The 24,445-nt window shown below is 39.4% G+C and overlaps 2 protein-coding genes across 15 annotated transcripts in view; both read left to right on the top strand.

Annotated features, from left to right (window-relative positions):
• Positions 1–24,445, top strand: part of LOC309502702 (protein NLRC3-like) — a 109,356-nt gene that overhangs the window by 53,884 nt on the left and 31,027 nt on the right. For 6 of the 8 annotated variants that reach the window (XM_082175185.1, XM_082175184.1, XM_082175183.1 and 3 more), the window contains 4 exons: positions 52–225; positions 2,457–2,630; positions 3,425–3,471; positions 3,557–5,118. In XM_082175185.1, coding sequence (XP_082031311.1) covers positions 52–225; positions 2,457–2,630; positions 3,425–3,471; positions 3,557–4,086 — 925 coding nt within the window. In that variant the 3' untranslated portion in view covers positions 4,087–5,118. Of the gene's footprint in view, positions 1–51; positions 226–2,456; positions 2,631–3,424; positions 3,472–3,556; positions 5,792–24,445 lie in introns of those variants that run through there. The other 2 variants (XM_082175179.1, XM_082175186.1) reach the window with 2 other exon arrangements.
• On the top strand, positions 6,459–24,442 carry LOC309502716 (glutathione hydrolase 1 proenzyme-like). 7 transcript variants are annotated; one of them, XM_082175214.1, is made up of 6 exons: positions 6,459–6,555; positions 21,100–21,234; positions 21,367–21,497; positions 23,316–23,405; positions 23,572–23,764; positions 23,973–24,442. In XM_082175214.1, the coding sequence occupies exons 1-6, from the start codon at positions 6,545–6,547 to the stop codon at positions 24,181–24,183; spliced, it is 771 nt and encodes a 256-aa protein (XP_082031340.1). In that variant the 5' UTR covers positions 6,459–6,544; the 3' UTR covers positions 24,184–24,442. The 7 variants fall into 7 exon arrangements, with proteins under 7 accessions (XP_082031340.1, XP_082031341.1, XP_082031339.1 ...); XM_082175215.1 differs by lacking the exon at positions 6,459–6,555 and adding an exon at positions 20,512–20,567; XM_082175213.1 differs by lacking the exon at positions 6,459–6,555 and having other exon boundaries at positions 20,999–21,234; positions 23,575–23,764.

Raw genomic sequence — 24,445 nt, 5'->3', positions numbered from 1 at the left:
TATTGAAATAGTTGAAGAATGAGGTTAAGGATGTGTTTTTCTCTTCTTCAGCCTTGTTGGTTGTAATTTTACTACTCAGTGTTGTAAGAGTTTGTCATCAGCTCTACAATCCTCAAACTCTGTCCTAAGAGAGCTGGATCTGAGTAACAATGACCTGCAGGATTCAGGAGTGAAGCTGCTCTCGGATGAATTGAAGAGTCCAAACTGTCAGCTGGAGATACTGAGGTGTGCAAAATTGTATCTTTTGATATCTCAGTTGATATCTCAGTACTTTGAATAATATAGGTGGAATATTTAGCACTAATATGGATACATTTTTAGGGATTCAAGCATAGAAATGAATGAATTTTAACACTCTGATTAAGGAAATTTCAGCAGTTCCAATTAAGGTTCTGTTAAGTTTTGTTAAGTTAAAAGCTTTTAGATAGAATGCTACAAATAATCATGTTTTCAAAATGTTATGTTTTTAGGTTCCCAAAATGTTTTTGTTGTGTAAATGAACGGCCACAACCCATAAAAGGTTTTCAATTTTTATTTGAAATCAGTGTAGTGTAAACAGCCCTTCAGAGTGTTAAAGGTGACCTATTATGCCCATTTTCACATGATGCAATATAAATCTCTGATGTCCTCAGAATGTGTCTGTGAAGTTCCAACTCAAAATACCACCCAGATTTTTTAATATAGCTTGTCAAAGTTGCCCCTTTGGGAAAACGCTCCGGTTTTTTGTGTGTCCCTTTAAATGCAAATGAGCTGGAACAACATAACAGCCGAATTTCTCTCAGGCAAAATGTCAATAATACTCTGTAGCGGAGTGCAGCCTTACATGTTTGAACCAGAGTCAGACACAAATGGAGAGACTCAGGAAGAGGCTGCAAATATTAGACTGTACATGGACATTTCTGAATGGTTAGTGGATACATTTATGTAACTTAGTTGTTGTGGAGTTACATTGATTCATCTCACAGACTAGCCTGTACCGTCATGTTAATCTAGAAAAACTGTTGTATAGGTGCTTGTGTGGGAACTGTATTAGGATGCCCACAGAGCCAGAAAATATATGCTGCATGGAGATAGAGCAGGTATCGTTTAGTTTATGGTTATAATGTCGGACTGAGATTCAAATGTTTATTCTTGATGTCTGTGTGTGTCTAAACTTTTATTATGCATAACGTATTTAAAAGTCAAAATCCATAATATCTGACATGTAGTAAAACAGTGATGATAGTGAAAAATGTAATTCTATTAATCACAATAAGCCACTTTCTTTTGGTGATGAGATTTGTGAATCAGTTCACTTTGTAATGATTAAAAATTAATCAGCATCAATAAATAACCAACATCATCTGGTCATCTGTGTTTTTGCCTTCCTTTGTAGTCGTTGTAGTCAGTTGTAGTTTTTGTTGAACTAGGGATAGTCAGTTGTTGTAGGGATTCTGCTTGTTAACAGCAGGTGTTCATCACTAATGCCCAATCATCACTTAATTATCTCATTAACTTCAACACTGCTTCAGTGTTATTTGAACACTCTTTAGTGTGGACACATAAGAACACTGAGCAGTGATCATTTAATACTGGGGAGTTTACTGTGTAATGAGAAAAACTCTGAAACATAGATAAGTAAAAAATTTGTAATCAGGGCATCTTTGTAGGTTTAGAGACATATTAATAGGTATAAATTAGTAGTTTTCCTTTCGGTTTTCAGGCTGTATGGTGACAGAGGAAGGCTGTGGTTGTGTGTCTGTAGATGATCAGTCTGTTGATGTGTGTGTCTGTAGATGATCAGTCTGTTGATGTGTGTGTCTGTAGATGATCAGTCTGTTGATGTGTGTCTGTAGATGATCAGTCTGTTGATGTGTCTGTAGATGATCAGTCTGTTGATGTGTGTCTGTAGATGATCAGTCTGTTGATGTGTGTGCCTGTAGATGATCAGTCTGTTGATGTGTGTCTGTAGATGATCAGTCTGTTGATGTGTGTTTGTAGATGATCAGTCTGTTGATGTGTGTGCCTGTAGATGATCAGTCTGTTGATGTGTGTGCCTGTAGATGATCACTCTGTTGATGTGTGTCTGTAGATGATCAGTCTGTTGATGTGTGTCTGTAGATGATCAGTCTGTTGATGTGTGTGTCTGTAGATGATCAGTCTGTTGATGTGTGTGCCTGTAGATGATCAGTCTGTTGATGTGTGTCTGTAGATGATCAGTCTGTTGATGTGTGTGCCTGTAGATGATCAGTCTGTTGATGTGTGTGTCTGTAGATGATCAGTCTGTTGATGTGTGTCTGTAAATGATCAGTCTGTTGATGTGTGTGTCTGTAGATGATCAGTCTGTTGATGTGTGTCTGTAGATGATCAGTCTGTTGATGTGTGTGTCTGTAGATGATCAGTCTGTTGATGTGTTTGTAGATGATCAGTCTGTTGATGTGTGTTCGTAGATGATCTAACTGTGTGTGTGTCTGTAGGTTGTCGGGCTGTATGGTGACTGAGGAAGGCTGTGGTTATGTGTCTTCAGCTCTGAGTTCAAACCCCTCACACCTGAGAGAGCTGGATCTGAGCTACAATCACCCTGGAGAATCAGGAGTTCAGCTGCTCAATGACAAACTCAATGATCCAAACTGCTCACTGAAGATACTCAAGTATGTTTAGCAGTTATGACTCATATGTGTGTCTGTATGTGACTGAGGTCACCTAAGTCTGGCCACACGATAAAAGATTTTAAGCCAGATTTAGGGCCCGATGTGCAACCCCAACATTCATTCAAGGCTTCTTTTTCTTTTTGTCCAAACAATCCTCAATTGTGTGGCGTCATTACGATTTTTGTACTGCTTCAGATCGCATTGGAGCCCGCACAATCCCAAATCGTAAATATCAAACATGTTTGATATTTACTACTCTTGATCGGGCTGCCTCTGACGTGATACCCGCGATTAGCCAATGAGAACGAGCAAGCTTCACCAACTGGATGTTGCCACAAAAGTGGAGCATTGAGAAAGAAGATCACCCATATTTTGTTTCTACTATGTTTTCTTCCCGTAAGACAAAACAAATTTTGGATTTTGTTTAAGCTTCCGCAAGAACCAATGAGGTTCATTCTCATGTTACGCAGCACGTTTGAGCTTCAGCAAGAACCTATGATGTTTTTTCTCGTGTAACGCAGCACGTCTGAGCTTCAGAAAGAACTAATGGATCTTGAAAAGTTTTGTTGCACTTTCAATGGAGGGACAGAAATCACTCAGGTGTCATTAAAAATATCTTAATTTGTGTTTCAAAGATAATCTGATGGGTCTGATGGGTTTAGGATGACATGAGGGAGAGTAAATGATGACAGAATTTTCATTGTCTTTCAATTAAGATTAGCATACTCCTAATTTAACAATCTTTCATCATAACAAATCATTTTTGTTTGTGTATATGATTTGTCAATGTATAGTTTGGACCATGGAGGACATTTCAGAAACAAACCAGGACTGAGAAAATGTAAGTCCTCTCATGCACACACAAACACACACCTCTCCATATTTAATGATGTCATAGTTGTTCTGAACTGTTTTTCTGTGTTCAGATGCCTGTGGTCTCACACTGGATATAAACACAGCACACACTCAACTCATTCTGTCTGAGGACAACAGAACGGTGACACACACCAAAGATCATCAGCCGTATCCTGATCATCCAGAGAGATTTGATGACCGGGAGCAGATTCTGTGTCGAGAGAGTCTGACTGGACGCTGTTACTGGGAGGTTAAATGGAGTGGCTCGGGTCATGTAGCAGTGACATATAAAGAAATCAGCAGGAAAAGTGGGATTGATTGTTGGTTTGGACTCAATGAAAAGTCCTGGAGTCTGTATTGTTCTGATAAGAATTACACTGTCTGGTTCAATAATAACAGCACTGATGTATCTGGGCCTTCAGCCTGCTCTAATAGAGTAGGAGTGTATGTGGACGTGTCGGCCGGCACTCTGTCCTTCTACAGCGTCTCTGACACACACACACTCACACACATATACACATTCAACACCACATTCACTGGACCCCTCTATGCTGGATTTGGGGTTTATCCTGAATCTTCAGTGTCTCTGTGTCAGATTTAACAACCTCCTGTGAGGAACGTCAGAAGCACTTTTCCACCTCAGAGCAAAACAACCCAAAAGGTTATTACGATATTATATATTGTCAATGCAATTTTCTCACAATTGTGACATCAATTAATAGTCACAGTTGTAAGAAATAGTGTTGCAATTGTGAGCTATAGTCAGGGGTTACTTTGCAAAAAACAAGTCAGATTTTAATATAAATTTGCAGTGTGAGATATAGTTATGAGAAGTGGTTGGAATTCTGAGATTTAAAGTCACATTGTGAGATATAAAGTCACAATTACCACAACAATGTTCCCCTTCAATGAGTTTCGGAGTACAACTTCACAAGTGCAAAAAAGAGATGAGATTGGTCAGATCATGTTGGTAATATGAATGAATTACAGGACCCTTCAGAATATTTTGTGAAGATGCTCACACAGTAACGTATAATGTATCGTATAATGTATTGTATAATGTTTCTATAGAGTAGGTGGTAACTTGGCTTAGCTATCACCTCCTCTATAGAAACATTATACCTAAGCTAAGCTGAAATATATAGCTCAATTAAAGTAGATAGTTCATCTACTTACAGTATATGGCAAAAGTAGCTGGAACAAACATTATCAAGCTATAATTTAATCTAATACGTTTATTGGAAAACAAAAGCTTCTCCAAAAGTACAAAAGTTGAATTTAATTGTACTTTTCTCGCTCTCTGTGTGTGTGTTTTGAAAATTACCTCACAGAAAGGTGTATGTTTATTTCTGTTTAGTTTCATTGTGTTTTGGTTCTGTTTTCCCTGCTCTAGTTTGCCTGTGTTCCCTGAGCTTATTAGTTTCCATAGTTCCTAATTAATTCACGCACCTGTTCTCTTTTCTGTTGATAACTCCCCTGTGTATTTATGCCCTCAGTTTACTCCAGGGCCGGTTCTAGACATCTGGACATCTAGGCAAAATGTATGCTGGAGCCCTCCAGCACCACACCGCTCCTAATAAAAAGCACTTGAAAAAAATATGATTCCATACCCTTTTATATATACAACATTTTGTAATTTGCAGTATTTTGTTCAGTAATTTAGCAGTTCCTGGTTTTATCATTTTTCATATATATATATATATATGTGTGTATATGTACAGAGATCAACTGCCAGTGGAAGTGAAAGAGACTTGAGACAATTTATGATTTGAAAACTGAAATTAAGTATTATGTTAGAGCAGTAAATGTAAAAATCAGCATAATTTAGAAGATACAGACAACTAAGGCAATTCTTTGAAACATTAAAAAATTTCAGCTGTGTTTGCTCTTTGACTTTGAATACGATGTTCTTCACTTTTACTTTAGTATTTTGCTAGTCAACTCCCAACGCGATGTCATTCATTGTGTGCATGAATTAAAAGATATTTAACTAACGCCAGGGCCCACTGCAGACGGAGAGCCCAAACCTACCAGATAAGAGGACTGAGCCCCCTATTGCCCCGGAGTTCGTTGGGATAGAAAAAAGCCCCACACACACTCCCGCCACTGAATCTCCATCACTGAGCACTCATGACTACAACCACCACACGTCACACCAATTGCACAATTTTTTTAAACTCTGTTTGGTTGCATTAAGGCAGAGGTTCTCAAATGTGTCCTAGGGACCCCACCTCTGCACATTTTGTATGTCTCTCTCATCTAACACACCTGATTCAGTTCTTCAGCTCATTAGTAGAGACTGAAAGGTCAAAAACCGGTACAATGAGATGATATACTTCCCTTTCAACCATTGAATATTAAAAGGACATTTTAAAAATGTAATAGCATTAACAAATTACTACAACAGACCATGAGTAGCGCCAAATTATTGATTATTTCTGCAGCAATATTAAAGGGATAGTTCACTTTGAAATAAAATTTTGGTATGTTTTAGCTTACCTCAAGGGCATCCAAGATGTAGGTGTCTTTTTTTCCGCAGTAGTTTCAATTTTTATATTTTTAGGTCAAACCGTTCTTGTCTGTCAGTCAAATAATGCAGGTCTATGGTCACCACCTCAAAGAGCAAGCACAGAGTCCAAATTAAAACAATTCCACATCGTCCAAATTAAACAATTCCCCATCGTAAGTACACATTGATGGCCTAAGACACGAAACGAGCGGTTTGTGTGAGAAAACGAACAGTATTTATATATCTAGTGTATATATCTATACCCGCCCGCACCCTCAGATCATTTGGACGCGGCTGTGTTCAAGAGATAACAACGATATAAATATTGTTCGTTTTCTCACACAAACCGCTCGTTTCGTGTCTTAGGCCATCAATGTGTACTTACGATGGGGAATTGTTTAATTTGGACGATGTGGAATTGTTTTAATTTGGACTCTGTGCATGCTCTTTGAGACAGTGACCTGCATTATTTGACTGACAGACAAGAACGATTTGACCTAAAAATATCAAAATTGAAACTACTGCGGAAAAAAAGACACCTACATCTTGGATGCCCTTGAGGTAAGCTAAAACATACCAAAATTTTATTTCAAAGTGAACTATCCCTTTAAGAATGTGTGAAATATCACTCTAGTAATAAATGTCTGTATATGTAACATGCGTTGCTTTAATAAAAAATGCTCATTAACTGGAACATTGAGTGATAATATTTCAAAGTGATTTCCCTTATTTTCCAGACAATAAATATTGTATTTGTCTGCTTTAGAAAAATTCCAGTAAACACTGCTAATATGGATTAGAGGTTAAAAGGGGAGACAATTTCATTTTAAAGCATCCGTGTGAAAACACCTGGAAAGAGACGTGAGGATTTGGGGAGGAAAATGGGAGATTCTAGGTGCATTTCAGTGAATTATTCATGGGACATGTTATATGTAAATTAAACTGGGAGAAAAGATCACAAATGTACAGTATTGTCTTTTTTACATTCTGTTACAGTGGAAAAAAGGAAAAAAAAAAGATTAAAAAAGATCGCTGAAAAGAGCTCTTGCAATTGATATTATTGTGATATCATGTCACATTAAAATACCAAGCATTATGTTATTCTTTTGAAGTCTGAAACTTCTTAACGCTGACCTGCAATTTTTATCAATAAAATAGCATCACCACTGAAGAGCTCAAGGTGTTGGTAACATCACTGTTTTTGAAGCAGTTAAACTCACAGCTTCACGGTTAATAGAGAAACATGACGCAGACTGAGGTAATTCATACATGGACAAACTATCTCTCTCTCAGGCCCGTAAATCAATACAGACATGATGTATTACACTTTTCGGTGAATAGGATATTGAACTGGAGATCTCCAAACTACAAGCTTACCAATGTTTTCAAAAAGCCAGCGCTTTTATCCACAGTGGAGACAGAGTTGCCAGGTTGAGAAAAATAAGTAAAACACTTAGCAGATATTTCCGTATTGTGCAAGTGTGAAGCTCTGATTGGAGGATTACGTCTCTTGATATCAGTTCTGTTCCTCTGCGGGACAGATTTAACCTTCTTTTAGCCTATATATTAAATTCTATTCACTAGTGCAAATACTTCACCAGTAAAATATTCGATTAAACTTTATTTTAAAGATGAAAACAAAAAAAAAAAAAATTTGATAACGTGTTGTTTATGACAATTAAAAGTAAATTACAGTAAAAAAAAATATTAAAAATATCAATATAGCTTTTTTTAAAAGCAACACAAAAATTGCGTTTGTTAGTATAAGAACGCTGGCAATTCTGATGACGTCACTGGAATGGTAGGACCTGCGAAGGTATATGGCAGCTGCAACGGCAGGTCCTATACACACGAAAATGAGTCATTTTGGTTACGTGTTTGAGCCTGTGAGGGACAGGTCAGTAGTACTGACTACCACCACAAGGAGGACGATCAGTTTCAGGCTCCAACTACAGTACAGGATCGTTTGGGGGGAGCGGCGCGCGCTGTATCGAAACGCATTATTAAGGCAGCTGGGGTTACGATACATTTTCACAGGCTAACGTTACCTTTGACAAGGAAACCAGGCTTTATAGCGTTCAACAAAACTGAGACTGACACACTCGGCATTCATTGAAATTGAGTCACAAAACCCAGCTAGATACCAAACGATCCAACCTAGGTAAAGAGCTAGCAGCTAAACACGTTGGAAGCACTTTTGTCAAACTCCACAAGCTAGCCACCACTCCGACCATATAAACTGTATGAATAAATAATGACTCCGACGATATCACAGATCGATAATAATGCGTTTACTAGCAGCTAACTAAACCGCAGCAGGTCTGTCAACATAATCCAATGTCCCTCTCTACTCACCCTGAAGCTAGCTGATGTTCATCGTGTCAGGAAACATTGTTGATGCAGGGAGTATTTTGATTTTAACATTTTGCGTGCAGCTAACTGAACAAGCGATCCCATTGGATGAATTCGTCCAATCACATTTGCCATTTATCTGCCTCGACTTTCTAAATCGCACAGTACCTCAACCATGTTTTAGTATTTTTCTCTAAATGCACACGACATATAAGCAGTCTCTATTTAATAAAATGCATAATGTGCTTGTATACAATAAATGAGAGTGCATGACAGGCCCTCTAACCCAACAGCCCTCCAACCTCCCACCACATTTCCCTCTTATAACACCATGAACCACTATTGCTCCATTAATAATTGACTATGTACATTGCAAATACAATCTGGATCATACCTGCATTACTTTTATTTCGTGTAATTTACAACGTAACGGCGTTGCATGCTCGTAGTTTCTTTTGCACTTGAACAGTGAGGCGAATCGATACAGCGCGCGCCGCTCCCCCCAAACGATCCTGTACTGTAGGTGGAGCCTGAAACTGATCGTCCTCCTTGTGGTGGTAGTCAGTACTACTGGCCTGTCCCTCACAGGCTCAAACACGTAACCAAAATGACTCATTTTCGTGTGTATAGGACCTGCAGTTGCAGCTGCCATATACCTTCGCAGGTCCTACCATTCCAGTGACGTCATCAGAATTGCCAGCGTTCTTATACTAACAAACGCAATTTTTGTGTTGCTTTTAAAAAAAGCTATATTGATATTTTTAATAATTTTTTTTAGTGTAATTTACTTTTAATTGTCATAAACAACACGTTATAAAAAAATTTTTTTTCAGTTCAGTTCATCTTTAAGGTGTCATTGTTACAGTGTAATTATACATTTAAGTACTGAGTAATGATAATTAACTACATGTACTTACTATAGGGTTAGGGTAGGATTAGGATTTGGTTGAGGGTTAGTTGCATGTAATTATGCATAAGTTACTGATATTACTATGGTAAGTACATGTATGTAATAAGGACACTGTAAAATAAAGTGTTACCAAATATTCTTGAGAAATGTAAAGCACCTTGTGTTTTCTTAGTATACTCAACTAATTACATTTTACAGCGTAAATATATTGTCACATCTTTGATATATGAAAAGCACAATATATTTGTCACACCTGTCTGACTCCTGTTCCATCCGTGACAATATTATTTATTATATTTTTCAGTATATTTAAACCATTTAATATATTTATCTTTAATATATCGAATATTTTCATTCCTTATGGGTACATTACAATATACATTTATTAGAATGAGTACATTATTATTTATGTGCTTAAAAAACAAGAAGAAAACTATCAGAAACTGGTGGGGAGAACCCAGTGTTAACATGAAGCCTATGCCATTACCTATATTGTTATACAGTGCTACAAAGGCCCTTTGTAACGGTCACCAGCTGGAGTGCCTTTGAGAGCCACCAGAGGGCATTCCACACCAGACTCTCACATTCACTCACAGACTACATCTCCCATCATTCTCTGCCTGGACTCATCAGCACTTATTATCACATTCACCTGTATCTCATCTTCTTGTTTAGTTCACTCCATATAAGCCTGGTTCACCCCTTCACTCACAGCAAAGTTTTGTATGTTGTTGCACTGCATTTTCGAGCGTTTCCCTGGTTTCGTGTCTCTTGGTTTTTGGATTTCTTGCCTGTTTCCTGGATTACTCTTCTGCCTCTGACCCCAGCCTGTTTTGTTTGTTTATTTATTTGTTTGTTTGGACTGCCTTCCTGTGTTTGACCCCTGCTTATGTTGATTACGATTCTGGATTACGCTTCAAATAAAGCTGCAATTGGATCTCAACCTTTGTGTCTCGGAGCAGTTTGTGACAGAAAACTTTGCCACACCGAGATCCAGCAGCCATGCCAACCATGTGTCCAGACGTCCAAATCATGCGTCTCCGTCAGGAGAATCGGTCCATCGAAGACTACGTCGCAGATTTGATTGAACTGGCACATCTCACGCTAATGAGCACCGAGTGCTTAATGATCTTTTTCCGCGGAGGATTATCTGAACCGCTCCGGTCATTGATGCCCGACCATGATCCTCACAGGACATTAGAACAATATATAGAACTGGCCCTGTGTTGAGCGGTTCATCGTTTATTGTGGGCATGGAGGAGAAGGAGCTCCTTGAACCAGCAGTATCCCCTCAGCCTGATCTTCACGTCACGCCAACCATAAAGCCTGCCACCGGATCGGTCTATGGGCGTCCAGGACTTATTTCCAACGTGACAGATCCACCGCTGATGTCAGCACGTACTGCCAAGAGGGCCGCCCGAACAGAGTCTCGTTCCGCCGAGACCACCGTCCCAGGTTCTCGTCTTGCCGCGACCACCGTTCCAGGGCCATATCCTAAGATGGCCACCGTTCCTGAATCTCTTCATGTCAGCCCTGCCGAGCCTGAGCTTCTTCACGTCAGCCCTGCCGATCCTGCGCTCCACGTCAGCCCTGCCGAGCCCCCTTCCATCAGGTATGGACAATCATTTGAGGGAACCCGTCTGGCCAGGTTTTCTGGGACCCGTGGAGGCCGCAGGGGAGGAGGTGCTAGATGTGAGCCCCGGCACCACTCTACGTTTCGGTCTCTCTTCGACCCTGGGCCGGTGATGCCCAACCCAGAGCTCCCTTCACCGCTGGTCCTGTCCAGCCCGGAGCCTGCACCTCGCCATTAAAAACGGCGGAGGAGGAGGAAGACTTCCTGCCTCCCCAATGAACCAGAGGCCGTCCCGGTACTCGTCCCGGAGACCGTCCCCGAGCAGCCCGTTGTCATCCCGGAGATTGTCCCGGAGCTGCCCACCATCAGTCCTGCCACGGCCAAGAGGGCTGTCTTCCTTTTTTATGCATTGGCTGTACTGCATGCATGGAGGAAGCACATGAGTTCTGCCGACCCAGAGACTGTTCACGTCACGTGTGCAGATCCCGAGACTGTTCACGTCACTTCTGCCGATCCAGAGACTGTTCACGTCAAGCCCGCCGAGCCAGTGTCTCCGGACAATATGGTCTCCGCCGAGCCAGTGTCTCCGGACAATATGGTCTCCGCCAGAGGTGGACAGTAACAAAGTACATTTTCTTGAGTACTGTACTTAAGTACACCTTTTGAGTGTCTGTACTTTACTTGAGCATAATTTTTTTTGGAAACTTTTTACTTTAACTTCACTACATTTGAAAGACAAATTTCGTACTTTTTACTCCACTACAATTTTGTCAAGGTCCTTGAGTAGAAAGTAACATCAGTCAGTGGATGATTTTGGTTGCAGGGGTTGCATTTTGGTTGAAAATGAAAGTCGGGTTGACGTCAGAACCCTGCATCTGATTGACATCAGAACCCGACGTCAGATTGACGTTGGATATTGATTGAAAATAAAAGTCGGGTTGATGTCAGAACCCGACTGATGTTGGTTTCTGACGTCAACCCGATTTTCATTTTCAACCACAATGCAACGTCTGTCCAATGTTGGATATCCACGTCAATCTGACATTGGATTCTGACATAAACCTGATTTTCATTTTCAACGTTGGGTTTGGTTTTCTAAATGCGAATTTTGTCACTTTTTTTGAGCACACTAGCTTATAGATAACAGTAAGGCTAATTAGTTTAGTGACACCTGACGGCCAAGTATGGTAACCCATACTTGGAATTTGACCTCTGCATTTAACCCATCCAAGTTAATGCACACACATTAGGAGCAGAGTAGTGAGTAGTTAACACACACACACACTGCAAACGTGGATACACACACCCAGAGCAGCGGGCAGCCTTTGTGTGGCACCCAGGGAGCGATTAGGGGTTAGGTGCCTTTCTCAAGGGTTCTGTATTAGGGTTCATTTCCCACCGGTTCTGGAATCGAACCAGCAACCTTTGGGTTACCAGTTCAACTCCCTAACCACTAGGCCATGACTTAATATACTTATACTAAAAGCCAAAAAACTTTAAATAGGGCAATATTTGAGGGAACAGCCATTTGGGTGTCTGAAACCATTGTGGACGTTATTGAGTGACTTATTCAATCTCACATTCAATCCCACTGGAACTGTGTTCTAGAAATAAATGTGATATTGATATAAGTGCAGGCATAGATTCAGTGGCATAAGGTACTGTAAGTATTACACACAACAATGCAACGATAATGAAACAATGCATTGACATTTACTTTTTACTTTTGATACTTAAGTACTTTTAAAAACGAGTACTTCTGTACTTTTACTTAAGTAAAAATAGGTCTTTACAACTTTTACTTGTAACGGAGTAATATTTGACCAGTAGTATCTGTACTTTCACTCAAGTAAGGAAGTTGTGTACTTCGTCCACCTCTGGTCTCCGCCGAGTCAGTGTCTCCGGACAAGATGGCGGCCGCCGCCGCCGCAGTGTCTCAGGACAAGATGGTCTCCGCCGAGCCAGTGTCTCCGGACAAGATGGCCGCCGCCGAGCCAGTGTCTCAGGACAAGATGGCCGCCGCCGAGCCAGTGTCTCCGGACAAGATGACCGCCGCCGAGACAGTGTCTCAGGACAAGATGGTCGCCGCCGAACCAGTGTCTCCGGACAAGATGGCCGCTGCCACGTCGCCAGAGCCCTCAGCAGAGATGGCCGCCAACACGCCTGAACCTGAGCCCTCAGCAGAGATGGCTGCCAACACGCCTGAACCTGAGCCCTCAGCAGAGATAGCCGCTGCCACGGTGTCTGTTCCTGAGCCGGTGTCTGTTCCTGTGCCATGGTCGCCTGCAGGGTCGTCTCCTCCCTGGCCTCCTGCAGGTTCGTCTCCGCCCTGGCCGCCTGAAGGGTCGTCTCCGCCCTGGCCGCCTGAAGGGTTGTCTCCGCTCTGGCCGCCAGAAGGGTCGTCTCCTCCCTGGCCGCCTGAAGGGTCGTCTCCTCCCTGGCCGTCTGAAGGGTCGTCTCCGCCCTGGCCTCCTGAACCGTCTGCTCCGCCCTGGCCTCCTGATCCGTCTGCTCCGCCCTGGCCGCCTGAAGGGTCGTCTCCTCCCTGGCCGCCTGAAGGGTCGTCTCCTCCCTGGCCGCCTGAAGGGTCGTCTCCTCCCTGGCCTCCTGAACCGTCTGCTCCGCCCTGGCCGCCTGAAGGTTCGTCTCCTCCCTGGCCTCACAGACTACATCTCCTATCATTCTCTGCCTGGACTCATCAGCACTCATTATCACATTCACCTGTATCTCATCTTCTTGTTTAGTTCACTCCATATAAGCCTGGTTCACCCCTTCACTCACTGCGAAGTTTTGTATGTTGTTGCACTGCATTTCCGAGCGTTTTCCCTGGTTTCGTGTCTCTTGGTTTTTGGATTTCTTGCCTGTTCCCTGGATTACTCTTCTGCCTCTGACCCCTGCCTGTTTTGATTGTTTGTTTATTTGTTTGTTTGGACTGCCTTCCTGTGTTTGACCCCTGCTTATGCTGATTACGATTCTGGATTACGCTTCAAATAAAGCTGCAATTGGATCTCAACCTTTGTGTCTCGGAGCAGTTCGTGACACCCTTCATAATGCAGAGGCCAAACTGCCTACAGTTACAGTAGCAATGGCCCTGTAGTGTTTAATAAACAGCTATTATACTATATTCTGCTGAGGTGAAATTTTGTGCAGTCCCGCATCGTGATATAGTCAAGGAGAATAAATGAATGAATGAAGTTCAGTGATGTTTCATTTTTGTTGTAAAAAAGTTATTAATTTAGTTAATTTATATATATAGCCGCTCTGGAGAAAACCGTGATGTCATCGTCCAGCTCAGTTCAGTTCTCATATAATGGTGTCTCAAAACAGAATGGAGAAAAAAAACCTTGGGAGAACCCAGGCTCAGTCGCTCAGTTCTCCTCTGGCCAACGAGCGAACAGTGTGTGATTATGATCCAGGCATTACAGGTCAGAAGTCAGATTGGATTGGAACAATCAGAATATATAATGTATTGTGGCGGGATACGTATCGTGACTTTGTTTCCAATACACAGAGAATTTGCACACAAAGTATTTGCAGTTTAATAAATAGAAATAAATGCACTGTCTATCCTTGTCCTGACACTCTTTTGTATGTTTTTATATTAGCAACTTAGAACTTTGAGTAAAACATCTTTGAGGAATTTAAGGCAATCTTTTTCCTCATATGAAAAGTATCAGTTATGTATTATTCAATATATTGTAATATATTAAGGCAATATATTAACAAAATATATTATTTAATGTTTTTTCAGTATATTTAAACCATTTAATATATTGATCATAAATATATGGAAATATCTTTTTGTTCCGAGGGGGTATACCACAGATGGACTAATGAAAATGGTATGCACAACAGGCTAGGTTTAACAGTTTGAAATAAAGCTCAACAGATCTGTGAAGGCAATAGTTTGCAGGTTTGCAGACACAAACAGGAAACAGCTAGACAGGAAGCAGCGGTCCAGCGGGTACCATGTGTGACCCTGCCTGTGAAAACCCAGCTAAAGTCTTTTTTTTGTGATTCAGTGTTTTCTACATAAAATCACCCTACACAATGTAAAGAACATTCTGTGAAAATATAACCTTGATATCTTTAATATTGACTGAGCAGAGCCGGATTTTCCATAAGGGCACTTGGGCCAGTGCCCAGGGGCACCAACCATTCACAACCAGTAGGGGGGCACCACATGACACAAGCTTTAAAATATTTTTCGTAAATTGTTATATTATTAACTTGAAATTCTTGAAAGACCATACATAACTCGTTTATGAACACTAATTTAACAATAATAATAATAATAAAAAATTATAAATAAATAAAGATTACATGACCACTATCACTCCCCCCCCTCCCTCCCCAATCTGTCAGAGTTGAGTTGGTCCACAACAAGTACGCGCAAATGTGTCATTTTTTTTTACGGCTACAGAAAATGAATCTAAATCCAAAATGGACAGACCATCACTAGTTTTTTGTGAGATCATCACTAGTTTTTTGTGAGAACATCACGGGAATTGCGATCACTAGCAGCTCTGAGTCTGACGAAGCCGGAGCTAACTGTGGAGACGGTAACACTCGCATCTCAGATGGTACCGCCGGCGCTAGCGGGGGAGATGCTGCAGCCCGGTGCGTGTCCACTGTTCTCGACTTTATGCAAATATCAAGCGAAAAACGCGGTCGGGATGTGACATCTGTTTTGAGAGTTTAAAAATATGCAAATTGTGCCGGAGTTTATGCTGGATTTAGTGCGTAAATCATTTTGTTTACAAATTAGACGCTTTGCAGTTGTTATATACATGTTGAATATTTTATTTTGGATGTGTTCATTGTGATTATATTGGTTGGGTTTATAAAAGTTTATAAAATTGAAATGATCTTTGCTTGGTGCATTTGGAAACAAAAGCTTGTCTATTTCTAAATGTAATCGCGTGCATCGCTGATGATTATACTGTCCGTGTGTTGAAAAAAAACTTAGATTAAACACACTCGCAACAGACACACCCCAAAGCGGAGACGTTACAGCGTTGCCAGCGGCACTGAGCGGAGTTTTGCCGCTGTAGTGGACACGCACCGTTACTAATAGGCGTCGGCGATGACCGCCAGGCGAATTAGGATATTCTTCTTGGGGGAGACAGGAGCGAGGAAGACTCGGGTGAGGAAGAGGACATTAATTAAGTTTTTTGGGGCAAACGTGAATCGACGCTGTCAATGATTTGATTGCGGAATTGATTGCGGATTGCGGTATAGTGCCCAGGGGCACCACACTGTCTTAATACGGCCCTGTGACTGAGTAAGGCCATGTCAAAGATTTGCTCAAATTCGGCCTCAGAAAATCATACTTTTGAGAAATTCCTATTTAAAAATAAGTTATTTGTTAAAACTGCAACATAGTTATAGATATTTGATCCATAGTTATCCTGCATATGTGCCTTATAACACATTAAAGCTGAGATTCTCCCCTTTTTAGTGATATATATGACACATCAGTGGAAAAATTCTTAAAGTTTTGTAAAACAGGTCTATTTATTATAATGTGCATGTCCTAAAAGCATAAAAACATTGAAATGTATGGGGGTACCACAAGAGCTTGATCGTAGCAACAATTACCATGTCAATTCAGTGGAATGATTTGTATAACTTTATTAGTAAAATGTAATATCAGTGAAATGTCAATAATATATAAATTAAATAACATAACATTTCTCATTCTCTGAATTTATCATTCTCTTACTGGCCCACGGTGTAACATTGAGTAAATCTGGAGTAAAAAATAAATAAATAAAATTTCAAGGGATAGTTTACCCAAAAACTACAATTCTGTCATCATTTACTCACCCTGATGTTGTTCCAAACCTGTATGAGTTTCTTTCTTCTGCTGAACACAAAATAAGATATTTTAAAGAATGTTTCTAACCAGACAGTTGACGGCACCCATTGACTTCCATAGGTGCCGCCAACTGTCTGGTTACCAACCTTCTTTAAAATATCTTATTTTTTATTAAACAGAAGTAAGAAACTTATACAGGATTGGAATAACATGAGGGTGAGTATGAGTATGAGACTATGAGTAAATCATTTTTGGATGAATTATCCCTTCAACAGGTCAGTCTCAAACTTTGTACACATTCTAAAATTGTCTAGATGCAAAATAAAATCCTGAGTGACAGCAACTCTCCCTCCTTGAAAAATAAAGAACACTTTTCCCCATTGAAATACTTGCAGTTGCAAGAGAAACTGATTTTCAGTTTCACATCTGGACTTCCAGCATTCGAAGCAAATTCTTATTGCTGGTGTTCCCTCTTCATGTTCGCCAGACACATAGCTTGGGGTTCAATCACCAAAACTGGCTTGTCCTCCTCATCATGTTGGTCACTGCCTGAAAAAGCAAAGATAATTTTTTTTTTTATTCAAAGCAAGATACCTAAAAACATGATTGAGTAACATGCAAGAATGGGAAGTGGGTTTAATTCCACATTTAAAATGGATAATGAAGCATTTTATATGAAAATATCAGAAAATATTTTTTCAGTTTAGTCAGACTGGATCTGATTAATTGAGGGGAGGGCATAGGAACAAGAAACAGCCTATAGGTGGTAAGCAGACTTCAATTCAGAGTGTAATGAAACAAATAAACATCATGCCATAAACGTAATTAATTTAAACTGACTCAATCCCAATCAACAAATGTAATAAACATTTAAATTCACTATTTTTGCATCACAGATATGTGTTAGCATTACATTGGCTGGACACTGACAGTATACATTTACATATTTAGCATAAAAAATAATAATAACAAAAACTTACCGTCAAATTCCTCGTCAGTTTCGTCAAAGAATGTGTCCTGTTCATCATCACAATCATCCTCCAGAAAATAATCCGCAATAAAACCGGTTAAATCATAATTTGGGGCAATTCCACCGAGATTAATATCAAGCAAGCTGTTTAAGCAAGCAGCTATTTTCCGTTCCTGCTCATACTTCGGTGTCGCCGGCGAAGACATGGCCATGTCAGATGTCAAAACAACGCATTAACGTTACCATCCAGCAAATAACACGTAGCAGGCCAAAAATGTCCTTAAAATAAGTTTAATATTATTGGCAGAATACTAAGCTACAAAACAAATAAGCAGTTCTTAAAATATTGGCTATGACAAGAAAAAATCACCACAGACATCTAAACCCGGCTTAAATCTCTCTCTCTCTCTCTTTTCATTGTGTTGATCTGATTACCGGCGCTCGCGGATTGATATTAACCCTCTGGGGTCTGAGCTGTTTTCTGGGCCCTGGAGGTGTTCTGACATGCTCTGACATTTGTGTTTTTTTCTGTTACTAGTGACATTTTCATGGCTAAAGTCTAATTACACTGTATTCAGCACAAACTCTGCTACAATAATATATCAGCAGCATGTATGTAAAAGTTTGTAGTTTTGAGATAATGACATTTATGCGTGGTTTGTGAAAATACCAAAAAAAATTCTCACTGAAATAAGGCCATGAAACCCATACTGATTATTTCTTCACAAGACTTTTGAAAATTGTATGACGTAGTCTAGAATATTTGCTCCAAAACTATGTGAAAATCACCCTGACTGCTCATTCAGATAAGACAATATATTGATTTAAATTTTTTACGACGTGTTTTGTGTGAGAAAGCTTTATGCAGGAGCTCATTAATATGTACGCTTTTCACACCTGACCTGAGAAAGACAAAGACACTCCCCTAACTGCCCTATAAGGAGCTATCAGGCCCTGTCACTCAAAGAATGAGGAGATTTAAAAAAGAATGGCTTTTAGATTGTTTGGATTTATTTACAACACAACATAATCCAAAAATACACAACAAATGACAAAAGAGCACATTGAAAACAATGATCCAAAGACAGAGACCTTTGTGCCATTCCTAAAAACATTGTACATACCTTTCATTTCCAAGGTGTTTGATTTTCACTTTACCATGTTCATGTACAGAGACTCATGTGAATGTTGAAGTCAGCAGGACTCAGTTGCATCAGGGCCCTGTTAAAAAAAAAAAAAAACTGTAAACATACTGATATCAAGAAAAACTATAGGGCTGCACGATTTTGGGAATAGATTTTAGATTTTTCTGGTTAAAATTTCTTTTTTAAATTCACAGAATACACACACACACACACACGTTTCCAACAATATATAATGAACAGTGCTGCATAAAATAATAATAACAATAAATGAAATCTTCCAAAAGATTTCAAGAACAACTACGCTAGAGAAAAATATATTGATTATCATATGTTACTTCAAATGTTTCCATTCGTTATGATGATATGAAATGAGATAATAGTAAAAACATAAAGCCTAATGTTTGGTGCATTTTTCCTTTCAAACGCAATCGCGCTCCAAAATATGATACATTAAAACCCACAGCGCGCTCCAAAATATGATACATTCAAACGCACAGCGCGCTCCAAAATATTAAACATTATGGTTATACATATCTATGTTTGAGCAGATATCCACAAACAGTATTTAACAGTAAACACGGGTCTAAATAGTATAATATTCACCATATATCTAGCAACAGTTCAACTGCAATGTGAAGTTTATGCAACAATACCATAAACTAATAAGTAAGAATTTCTTACCTTACATCTTTCTTGTCTTCAAATCGCGTTCTTCTTCTTCTGGGGGTAAATCCAATGTAAGCTCACAGCGCGTCTTCCAAACTCGACGAAAAGCAGAGACTTGTGAAGTGTTTTGGTGTTTTGTGTTTGAGGTAACGAGGGCGTTCGCGTTCCATGTGGAGATTTGCATGTGAATCTCTTTTGCGCGAGTGGGCGTGGCCGAATTAAAAAGTAATTAGCAAGCGTTTGAGATACTGGACATCCTGTTGGTTTTATACAAATTACTTAAACAGAGAATATTTGTTTTCAGTTTGAATCCAATCATTTAAAAGTACACACTTAAATGTGTATAAAGGTATATGGCTCATAAATGTGTGAGAAGTATTCGCTGAGTTTTGTTTCAGTTTATAGACGTGCTCAAGAAAAAAAAGTTCACCGCGACGGAGAGGCAGAACGCACACCCTGTTTATTTTCTTTATTTTACAAAAGCACAATGTTTTGATTTGATTGTAAGTGGACACATACAAAAGTAGAAATATCACAGATTCATTTTTTATATTTCTTTTTTCTGTATAACCATAAATGACGGAGTAATTTAAGTTTATTGTACTACAATGTGAAGAAAATCCAGCAAAACGCGGGGGCGTGTTTGCCGACCTCAGAGGGTTAAAGTCTGTTTTGACACAGCAAAGACACAGAAAAGAAGTTCCTGAACCGAATGATATACAAATCAGCAGTGTTGTTGCGCGAAATAAACACAGAGACGATTGAAATCAACGTTTAGGAAGCCCACGTCCGTTTTTTTTTTCTTCTTTTTTTCCGCAAAAGTATAACGTAGTGTCAATAAAATAATTAATTTCAGTATTTATCATGTTATAAATGAAAATGTAAGTATTGCATCTCAAAACCATTGGTATAATCTATCATTTACAGCAATAAACACACATGGACTATTTTTGTCATTTTTATGGCTATTACTACTTTGACACTCGTTAACTCATAATTCGATTCTGCGACTTTAGCCAGGGTTTCACAGGCGGGGTCACATGTGATTACTCAACCGTCTGTTTCTCTGACAATTATTACATCAAATCTGCTGGGCCTGCACAACTGCTCCCCTTTCAACTCCTCCTCGGACTATGGTAATATGTTATTTTTATTTAATGCGTTGAAATTGACAGAGTGAAAGAAAGTTCCATATCTTTTGAATCTTTACAATTTTTTTCCAGTGAAAGTGTTAATTTGAGAGAATCTGTCTTTTTGTATGGGATACCAGCCTTGTAATTCTGAAACCAAACTATTATTATTTTACAGTTTCTTTAAACTGGTGGACAGGGGCTATTCAATAATGGGTTGTCTCACAAGCATTAATTTATCATTAATACTTTACAGAGAAAGTTCAAGATATCTATATCAAAGATATTTGTCCTGAAGCCCCCAGTCCTGTACTTGCGCGTTCATTTCTTTAGATTAATCGTATTATATATATATATATATATATATATATATATATATATATATATATATATATATATATATATATATATATATGAATATTTGCCAGTTGATAACATAAGGAAGAGATAAGTGCATGGCAGCCTACAAAATAAATAAAATGGTTTCTGTTTGCGTGATAAATTTCACATTTCTCAAACTCTGGTGGTTTACTTTCAGATGCATGTTCGTCACATTTCTGATTGCAGTGGTTTTGATAGTACTCATAGTTACACTCCATAAGAGACCCTCTGAAGAGTGCTATGCTAAAGCAGCAGTGGCAGCGGATGCCAAAGTTTGCTCTACCATCGGGAGGTACGATTACAAAGAGTAACATTTATGTTATGGGAAAGATTCCATGCGTTAGCGTTGAGACTTTTGCAACTCTAGAGTCTACATTGCTAATATGGAGTCATTGAATTTACACAGAGCTCTTTGTGTTTGCAGGGACATGTTGAAGCGTAACGGTTCAGCAGTCGATGCTGCCATTGCTGCTCTGCTGTGTGTGAGTGTGATTAATCCCCACAGCATGGGCATCGGAGGAGGCGGGGTTTTCACCATATACAACCCATCAACAGGTACATGGGCTTTGAGATACTTAAACCAGACTGCCACAACTCCAACAATGGCAACAGTTCAAGGAACAAACAAACAAACAAACAAACAAAACTTTGCCATTCAGAAGATACATTTCAATCAAAGCAACTTATGGTGCATTATTAAAGAAGTAGTTTCCCTAGAGCAGCCTGAGGTCAAGTGCCTTCAGAAACAATTCCTGCCACACTCTTACTTGGGCACAAATGTGCAATTTTTGTATCAACAAACCATACCTTGACCAGGTGTGAATGTGTTTCATCCAACAGGTTTCTAGATCAACATTTCTTTTATTTTTTATATTAATAAATGTTGGGCCAATAAATCGCATATTTAATAATTCATTTTAATTAATAAATTGTCATTTTAACAAAAAAATAAATAAATCACAATTAGATTTTTTCCCCAAATCGTGCAGCCCTAACGCATGTACACAATTAAAGAGTTGCGCTTCACTCTGAACCCCGCAGCACATTTATTTATTTAATTATCAAATGCAGTAAATTATATTCGACATAGAAGATATGTTTGATGTGATAGTTTCATCCTTACATTACATCTACTTTAATACAATATATTGTTAGTACCGAGATTCTTCACGCCAGTAAATCAATATGTAGATTTGCATGGAAGCCTCTTGTGCTGTTACAGTCTAGTGGTAGAACTTTTGTTAAGCATGTCAGAGAGGTTCTGGGTTCTTATCCACCCTTGCATAGTTTTTTTCCCATTAAAACCAAAGATGTTCATCAGTAATTATATGTCAAGAGTGTGGACACGTTTGTATGCATTTGATTTGTGATTTCACTGGAACGAATAAAGAGTCATCGCGACGGCATTAAGCGAATGAAGCGCTCGTCTATGAAGTGCAAAAGTGCCAAGTTACCTTCTGCCACCGATAACAGCAGTAACAAACACCCAGTATGATTTAAAAAACCACACATTCCAGTGCCAGATCGCCTCTTATTTAACTAACAAACTAAACGAATGCTCTGCTAGTAGATGTTTCATTTGAATTAAGTACATCCATGCCACAAAATGTTTAAAAAAGTGGTAGGGACAATATCGACCCTGGCAAAAAGTGGTGGGGACATGTCCCACTCGTGAATTAAGCCTATGTGTAACCGGGTCTACTCAACCCTTTCCCAGCGGGCATTCAAGCTGTGGTCTCCGACATGGGAGTCAGGAACTCTAACAAGGAGGCTAAAGACCACAGCCACTAGCATCAGTCGCTAGAGTGCCCCTTGAGATCAGGGGAGTGAGGTTTACAAGCAGTTGGTTACTGTAATAAATCTTTAAAAGCCATTATGGCGAGAAACTGACAAACTGTCTTTATAAAGTTACACATAACACCGATCACCATAATGACGACTACACACTTTATTATTTTCAATAAAACATCTAAATCTCTGTTAATTCTCAAAAAGTACATTTGTACATGTATGAAATAAATAATGTCAAACTGGTTTGTAAACTGGTTTCACACTCAGTGTGACTGGAAGTCAGTTGTAGTTCTTGTGTTTCTGCTCGTCTCTTTTTTCTGTTCTTGTCCTACACTGATTCTAATTATTAGGTGTTCATCAGTGTCTGAATTCACTCACTTCTTTTCATTCACTCTGTCAAGTGGACTATATTGTGAACTAATGTAGGGAATAGTGAATGAGGGTATAGGATAGGATTTGGAACACAGATCTCATGTTAGATTCTTAAATTCTTCAGTGTCCTCTTTGGCCAATCACTGCAACCCCTTGACCACTGGGACACATTTTTTGTGTTAAACAAAAAGTTTATGTTTTCATCTTCAGGAAAGGTGGAGACAATTAATGCAAGAGAAACTGCTCCAATGAGTGCTTCAGAGAACATGTTTGGCAATGACCCCAAGAAAGCAATACCAGGTAAACCACCATAAATCTTTATATCCCCGAATTCAGCCTCCATGATGACTGAATCCAGCACAGGTTCAGTAGAAGCACATTGGTCCACACATTAAAGCAGCTCTGATGATTTCTTGCCAGTTTGGCCATTGAATGATGTGACCACTCCTCTGTTTTGTGTGAATAGCAGGGTTGTTTTTTGCTGTGCCAGGAGAACTGCGTGGTTATGCGCTGGCACACCAAAGACACGGGAGACTGAAATGGAAGGAGCTGTTTGAGCCCAGTATAAAGCTGGCATCAGAGGGTTTTCGGATTGGCAAGGCCTTGGCTTATGCCATCAATGAGACTAGTGGCACAATTCTGAATGATAAAACATTGTGGTAAGACTGTGTCATTTGTAAACTAGCAAAAAACTAGGATAATAATTTTTTTTTTTTTAAACATTTTGTCAGTGGAAAATATTCTACAAGACAGATCTAACACTATTATAATACTAAATGTCTATATTTACACCAGGGTCTCTAAAGCATCTGCCTTTTAAATGTGATGACATCATCTGATTTCTGCACTTCTGTCTCTTCTTTCCAGTGAAGTGTTTTGTGACTCAAATAATAACACTTTGAAGGAAAATGACATTATAAGTTTTCCTAAACTAGCTCTCACCTTTAAGAAGATAGCAGAAGAAGGACCAGATGCCTTTTATGATGGATCATTGACTCAGACTATAGTGGAAGATATTAATGCTGCAGGTTATTTCATACTTAAATTTGACTCATATCTAAAGGATCTTGTGCCTTAATATTATCAAAGTATGCAAATCTATCTCAATCTTTTGTGTAAACACTTTACAATATGGTGCACTACATTTACATTTATTCATTTAGCTGACGCTTTTTATCCAAAGCGACTTACAATTGCTATATATGTCAGAGGTCGCACGCCTCTGGAGCAACTAGGGGTTAAGTGTCTTGCTCAGGGACACATTGGTGTCTCACAGTGGATTCGAACCCGGGTCTCTCACACCAAAGGCATGTGTCTTATCCATTGCGCCACCACCACCC

This window comes from Leuciscus leuciscus (genome assembly GCF_965113295.1).
Source record: "Leuciscus leuciscus genome assembly, chromosome: 7".
Lineage (NCBI taxonomy): Eukaryota > Metazoa > Chordata > Actinopteri > Cypriniformes > Leuciscidae > Leuciscus > Leuciscus leuciscus.
Note: the sequence above shows the minus strand (reverse complement) of the source record. Positions and strands in the feature narration are given on the sequence as shown.